Source organism: Lactuca serriola, chromosome 3 (assembly GCF_051521515.1).
Source record: "Lactuca serriola cultivar US96UC23 chromosome 3, Lser_US96UC23_V15, whole genome shotgun sequence".
NCBI lineage: Eukaryota > Viridiplantae > Streptophyta > Magnoliopsida > Asterales > Asteraceae > Lactuca > Lactuca serriola.
This window is the reverse complement of record NC_136410.1, coordinates 45525416-45533137: the sequence shown is the minus strand read 5'-3', so window position 1 is coordinate 45533137 and position 7722 is coordinate 45525416. Positions and strand designations below refer to the sequence as shown.

The window sequence follows — 7722 nt, the reverse complement described above, 5'->3', positions numbered from 1 at the left end:
CCTGCCAGAATGTTTTATTTATATGAACCTGAACATGGTTGTTATTCTGCTAGAATTAGTCTAATTGTTTTATTAGTTAAAATTATAAACTAAATTTCTCTATACAAGTAGTTAATTAGCATGTTATAATGATTTTGAATTCTAATGAAATCAAAGTTTGTAGATGATTAATGACTTAAACTGAAAAAAATCATAATTCTTGTATATGGAATAAGTTTACATGTGTAATATTCTAATAGAATGTAATATTGTATATGAGTGTGAATACCAGATCATATGAATCTGGTAGAATTCTAAATTAAATGTATTTGATTCTTGTATAATTAGTGTACTTGTGTTATTAGTTAAATTTGTAATGAAAATTTCTCCGTCTAAGTAGTTAATTAGCATGGTATAATGAATTTGAATTCTAATGGAATCAAAGTGTGTAGATGATTAATGGCTTAAACTGAAACAATAAAAAATCTTATATATTGAAAAAGCTTACATGTGTAATATTCTAAAAGAACGTAATGTTGTATATGAGTGTGAATATCGATTATATGATTCTTAATAAAATTTATGATGTTTTTGTAGTGTATTTTTATATTCTGTTAGAATTGATTATATTATAATATATTTGTGTAATGTTTATTTTTTATTCTGTTTGATTGTGTATTTTCTATATTCTGTTAGAATTGATTATATTATAATATATTTGTGTAATGTTTATTTTTTATTCTACCAGAATGTTTTATTTATATGAACCTGAACATGGTTGTTATTCTGCTAGAATTAGTCTAATTGTTTTATTAGTTAAAATTATAAAGTAAATTTCTCTATACAAGTATTTAATTAGCATTTTATAAAGATTTTAAATTCAAATGGAATCAAAGTTTGTAGATGATTAATATATTTGTGTAATGTTTATTTTTTATTCTGTTTGAATGAGAATTTTCTGTGTATGATGGTTATGTTTTAAAACATTAATATCAAATATCTAATACTAAACATTATACTATCTATTGTGTGTTATATCAGAACAAATTCAGGATGAAGAACATATGAAACGAGAAAGAAGGTCAAAGAAAAAACTTGATAAATCAGATGAACGAAAGACAAGTCCTAAACCTTTAAATGCACTACTTTTGGAAAGAAAGATAAGGTCGAAGAGGAAATATGATAAAGTTCCAATTGTAAAAAATTTAAAGAATAAGGGAATTGTTGAATCTGTCAAAGAGGAACAAGAAGATAATGTTAGAAAAACAAATAAGGAATATCCATCTGGTTTAAGATACCTTCCAACCAGAATGAAATGTGATAACATCACTGCAGCTGTTATGGGGATGTCGCCGGAAAAGAAACAAGCAATACAATAAGGGGTTTCATGTTTTTTTTATGTAGATAAGGGGTTTAGTAGCAGGGTATAATGATTTTGTATTCTATTAGAATGAGCTTTTGTATATGATTTTACATTCTGTTAGAATCAAATTCTTAGACATGGATATACTTGTAGAATTTGTTGTAGAATGGAACGAAGTATATGAGTGTGCAGTGGCGGATACAGGCCTTTCAAGTGGGGTGTATGGCCCCACTTGATAGTGGCTCCCACCATATTTTATACTAAACAAACCTCCAAAAATTCCACTTTTTTACTAAAACCCCTTCCTTGGCATCCACTTATACAGAAAATACCCTCATTGATATTTGCTTTTACTGAAAAAACCTCAAAAATACTTTGCATTTTCAGAATTTTCCACTTTTATACATTTTTTATGTATAATGGACCCAGGTTAAGTTTTGTTCTGGATCCGCCACTGTGAGTGTGACATGTATAGTGGCTTATTTATATTGAGCTGGCATTTATAATATTTTGATAGAATTCTAATTTGTAGTAATCTATTAGAATTACAATTATATGAAATTTTTGCATATTCTGTCATTTTGTCGACATTCTGTTTGAATGGCAACTTTTGGGTATATTATAGTGTTGTTAATGAAATATATTTTAATTTTGTTAGAATAAAAAGAATATAGTATATTTAAAAAAATCAAAGAGCAAAAATTGAGCAATACAATAAAAGAGCAAAAATGATTACATGGAATCGATTTTTGTGATCTGTAAGTGGAGAACGTTTCAAAGGACTATATAAAGGATTAAATTAATGATAATCACAATCAGTCATAATCATTTTCTAATATAAAGGGATAACAATCAGACTAAATAAAAAATTAACATGACAGATTACATAATTACCCTTACATATTTAATTAATCATTTAATAATTTGCTAAATTGTGATTGGTACATCAATGCATACAATATTTATCAAAAACATTTGAACCTAACTCTCTTTCTCTTTCTATATATATATATATATATATATATATATATATATATATATATATATATATATATATATATATATATATATATATATAAAACAAATTGGGCACATGCAGTAGTACGGGACGGAAATACCCATTCCCGCTCTGGTCATGAAAATAAAACGGGGTTTAATCCTACTCCTGTGTTGCCCTTGCCCGAATATTTTAAAAAAATTAATCTCGTATTGAATAGGAGTCCCATGAAAAGGCGATTTACAAAAGTTTTTAACATAACTAGCCTTATAATTGTTATAGGAAGTGGATTTGAAATGTGATATTTATTTTATGATATATGGTTGTAAGAATAATTTATTTAAATGAAAGATTTGGGTTATTAAACTAATTGCTCATCATCCGTCACCTAGTATCTAATCTAATCGAAGTACCGTCGCCGGACCCCGCCGGTCACGTTTGTCAGTTTTCACCTCCTTCTGCTGACCAAGCCTTCTTGACTCTCTCCCCCCACACGCTTCTTATATCTCCCCCCCGATATCCCCGCCGCTCTCAAACAACTCTTTCACCCCTTCTCCGCCCCCATTTCATTCCATCATCAAGAAATTACTAGCCATGGGGTTACCTGAGGGAGGAGTGCAAATAACAACCGCTGTTGATATCAATCTCAATCCTAAATCGCCAGAGTTTTTTGATTGTGAAATAAACAAGAAGGTATCAAGCGGCGATGATTGCGGAGAACAGGAAACAGAACAAGTTGATTCGGATGATTCTTCTGTGAATGATTCTAGTAACAGTGATGGTGGTTCCGATGAGATTGAACAGAGAGAGATCCATGTAGATAACGAAGAAAAGTCAGGTGACGCCGAGGGTCTACGAAAAAACAGAAATGACGATGATGCCGAACCGACTGAGGTATTTCATCCAAATCCACAGCTTCCGAGACCTGAAGCACCACCAGGCGTCGTTGCCCTTGACACAGAGGAGGCGGAAAAAATACAATCGTCTCCGTTAATCAAACGATCAAACTCATCGCCGGAAAGTGCCGCCGCTGCCGTACAGATACCAGCGTTTGGTAAATTCTTCCGAGAGAAGAGCAATAGCTTATCGGCGGCGATCACGAAACGATTATCGTTATTAACAGATGACAACGACGACGCTTCGGAAAAGAAGAAGGTTTCAAACATTACGGAGTTTCATTTATCGGGACTCAAAGTGACAGTAAAGCTCAAAAATGAAAAAGAAGAAAAAGAACAGTTCAAAGGACGCATCACTTTCTTTTCGCGATCAAATTGCAGAGACTCGACGGCAGTTCGATCATTTCTCAGGGATCGGAAATTACGCTACGTGGAGATCAACATAGACGTGTATCCAACCAGAGAGAAGGAGTTATTCGAACGAACCAGAAGCACCGCTGTACCTCAGATCTTTTTCAACGAGAAGCTCTTCGGCGGACTTGTGGCGTTGAATTCTCTAAGAAATTGCGGATTGCTGGATGAGAGGATGAAGGAATTGCTTTGCCGGAAGTGCCCAGACGACGCGCCCGCGCCGCCGGTGTACGGGTTTGATGACCCGGAGGAGGAAAATCCCGACGAGATGGTAGCAACCGTTAGAGTATTGCGTCAAAAGTTGCCGATTCAAGATCGTTTGATGAAGATGAAGATCGTGAAGAACTGTTTCTCTTCGTCGGAGATGGTGGAGGCTTTAATTCACCAGTTTGACTGCGGGAGGAAGAAGGTATCGTTATTTCTTTGACTTTTGCCTCCTAATATTGCTTCCCTGCATCGCAGCCTATCATACGTTCGTATGTTCATTTCCTGATCATCGTTAAGTCGGCAACCGTTACCGATCTTGGTGATCACAATTTTTTCGAAATAATATTCTATAATTTGAAACAATCCCACCATTTTTTGAAATTGAATATCTATTTTTTAAACTATTTTTATAGAAAAATATTTAAAATATAACATTATCGAGGAGTATATTATTTTAATATACTGCAAAGTAGGTGATGATTGTCTCCCTATTGTCGTTAAACTTTGCATATTCCGAATTACTTAAACAAAAAGAAAACATGAGTACTCACCTACAAAATCTTGAACGTGATTTCTATATTGAAATACAAGTCTTTTAAAGGACTATTTCAAGATCAATAATATTGTTCATATGGTAACTATTACTTTACGAAATGACATCAAAAGGTATTTTTGGGATTACAGAATTGGTTTTTTCCTTTTCACCAAAGGGTAAAAAATGGTTATGTTTTATTTAAAAGTCATTAAAATCATCATTAATGACACATGGTTTCACCGCCCAAATTGATTCTTTATACTCAATATGAATCATGAATCATGATCTCATTGCATGCTGCTGGATCTTGTGCTTTTTATATAAAATAGCACAAACCATCATCAATTATATTGCATACATTTTATTTTATTAATTTAACTGAAAGTCTGAAACCAAATCATTTATTTATATTACAAGACATTTCCAATAAAACTATATATTATATTCGAGTTGTTTGTATTCTTTATATAGGCCGTGGAGATTGGGAAGCAACTAGCAAGAAGACACTTTCTCCATCACGTGTTCGGGTAAAAATCTCAATGTTCTTTTTCTTACATATTAAAAACAAAAAGTGTTGGCACTTAGCATTTACATGACCTTTTTTTTTTTATGATATGTTGCTTTCAGGGAAAACGAATTTGAAGATGGAAACCATTTTTATAGATTTCTTGAACACGAGCCATTCATTCCACGATGCTATAATTTCAGGGGTTCCACAAATGACCTGGAGCCAAAATCTGCTACAACAATTAGCCTAAAACTTGCCAAGATAATGTCAGCAATACTTGAATCCTATGCCTCTGAAGATGGTTACCATCTTGATTATTTGGGTATTAGCAACAGCGAGGAATTCCGGAGGTATTTTTTAATTATTATTATTATTATCAACTGTGGATAAATTGCTGACCGGATAAATGATATTTAATTTACAGATTTGTAAACTTGATGCAAGAACTTCAAAGGGTGGATATATCGACACTTTCGGTTTCTGAGAGGCTTGCTTTCTTTCTTAACCTACACAATGCGATGGTGATCCATGCGGTTATCAGTATCGGGCATCCTGGGGCTTCTGTAATCGATAGGAAATCCTTCAATTCGGATTTTGTTTATGTGATTGGTGGCTCTCCATATTCGCTTACAACAATTATAAATGGTGTTCTTAGAAATAACCGAAGACCACCTTACACGTTTACAAAACCTTTTGGTTCTGGCGACAAGCGTTTAGAGGTACAAGTCCCACAAACTGTTAAAGCTGACCAGACTAGAGCACTATTTTTTATTATGAGAATGAGATATACTTTTTGTACAATCGTATAGTTTTAATGCATGTGACCTTATGAGTTTTTTTGCTTTTGCAGTTGGCATTCCCACAAGTGAATCCGTTGATTCATTTCGGTATCTGTAACGGGTCGAAATCAAGCCCGCCCGTGAGATTCTTCACCCCACAAGGGGTAGAATCGGAATTAAGATTTGCCGCACGTGAGTTTCTACAGAAGGATGGAATCCACGTGGATCTGGCCAAGAGAACAGTGCACCTCACTCGTATCTTCAAGTGGTGAGCCACAACACATTGCTTCAATTTCAATAATTAATGATCATGGACTAATAATATTATTGTATCAAAATTTTCAGGTTTAGTGTTGATTTTGGGCAAGAAAAGGAGATGTTGAAATGGCTAAACGGGTACTTGGATGCAACCAAGGCGGGGCTGTTGTCGCATCTTTCAGGTGACGGTGGTGCTGTGCATGTTGCTTACCAAGACTACGATTGGTCTATCAATTGCTAATTGGACTCCACTCCCTCCCACATTCAGTAAATAGAAACCATAAAATTGAGTTTCGTTAAACAAGATTTTTTTTTTCTACAGTTGGGTTTGGCAGTTTATATAATAGAATTTAGACGAATGATATGTCTTTGTGAAGAAGATACGTATTTGTTATTGGATTTTATGGCATGCGTTAAAGTGTACTTTTTCCTATTATTATGAAAGAACCCATTTCAAAAGAATTGGAATGGAGTGGTCCTGTTTAAGATTGTATCTGTTTATGTATTGTTGGATAAATTTTGATTCTTTACTGAAAATACTTGATCGAGTACTTGTTATTTTCTTAATCGAATTGCCACGTGGCTTTGTGCTCGACTGCTGACAAAGACAAACCATGTATGGGCTTCACTACTCTCGAGGAGTCTCTCTTGTTGTTGACATGCGACCATTGGCACATGATGGTGACATCTCTTTGTCTAGTAGGTGGTTAGCATTGTCTCTTCTTGCATGGCATCCGGCTTGGTGTGTCGTCGTTGTCTAGGTACTTTCAAGACATGAACAAGAAAGCAAAATATTATAAATTAACTTTGTTTTCTCCATCTAACTCTTACCTACTGTTTTGGTCATTTGGTTGTTGCTTTCTCATATTCTGTGTTTTTGTTTGTTCAGACTCAATGATAGGGATGAGCAGTTTGTCTCAAATCCTGATCCCATACCGGAACCGGTACTGAGCCATACCGAATGTAGAAATATGGGACGGTACTTGGTACTCCAAATACATGAAATTCGGGAATTGGTACCGCCGGTACCGGTACTAGTACCAAAAACCGGTACCAGTACCGGTGATGTTAATTTGGTTCGGTACTTGGGATTGACTTTCGACCAAATCCGGTTTTCGGGAAATCGAGAACGGTACGGGTCGGAACCGGTTCCGTCCCACGCTCATCCCTACTCAACAATGATGGTGTACTATCACCATCAATCCTTCATAGTGGTAATCACTCGGATAAAACACTTTGAAATGGTGTAGTAAAGCTGTTAAAAAAAACTTATGGAGTACCATGAAATATTTGATATCGAGTCGAAGTAACTTATACGAGTGTTTACACCTCCTGAAATAAATTACTACACCTAAAATATTTGATGACACTAAAATAATGTAATGGTATCGAGATCCCCTATATATAAATAGGCAATTTGGCTTACAAAGTTATTTCTCATTAAAAAATCCTAAGAAATACACATGCTATTTTGTTATAATCTTTGTTTTTACTGTTCAAACTTATTGCTAGTTTGATTGTTCTAACATGCTCTTCTTGTGATAAGATATTCAATGTTTACTGAATTTTAAAAGGCAGTTGTAGTTTACCAAGAATTAGGTATGTCACCAACAAATGCTTAAGAGTCATCCTTTTTTGTGGGAGTTTGTTTGGTTTGTTTGTCATATGAAGTTTTTATGGCCGGTGTAATCATAAGCTAGCATCATGGAAACAACATGGGCGTGCATATTTTATGGAATCTAGTGCTGTAAAAGAAGGGTTAATACCTTAAAAGCCATTATTTATACAT

The 7722-nt window shown here is 34.3% G+C and overlaps 1 protein-coding gene across 1 annotated transcript; it reads left to right on the top strand.

Annotated features, from left to right (window-relative positions):
- Positions 1-2717: 2717 nt before the first annotated feature.
- Positions 2718-6426, top strand: LOC145092116 (glutaredoxin-like protein). The gene is made up of 6 exons (XM_079030018.1): positions 2718-4055; positions 4860-4915; positions 5016-5246; positions 5321-5615; positions 5747-5943; positions 6021-6426. The coding sequence occupies exons 1-6, from the start codon at positions 2934-2936 to the stop codon at positions 6172-6174; spliced, it is 2055 nt and encodes a 684-aa protein (XP_078886144.1). The 5' UTR covers positions 2718-2933; the 3' UTR covers positions 6175-6426.
- Positions 6427-7722: the final 1296 nt, after the last annotated feature.

Excerpts from the sequence above, each read along its gene's own strand:
- LOC145092116 (XM_079030018.1), top strand. The coding sequence starts at position 2,934 with ATGGGGTTACCTGAGGGAGGAGTGCAAATAACAACCGCTGTTGATATC. Across the intron at positions 4,916-5,015 it reads TTTCTCCATCACGTGTTCGG|GGAAAACGAATTTGAAGATG; the intron begins GTAAAAATCTCA and ends TGTTGCTTTCAG. Across the intron at positions 5,944-6,020 it reads CTCACTCGTATCTTCAAGTG|GTTTAGTGTTGATTTTGGGC; the intron begins GTGAGCCACAAC and ends CAAAATTTTCAG.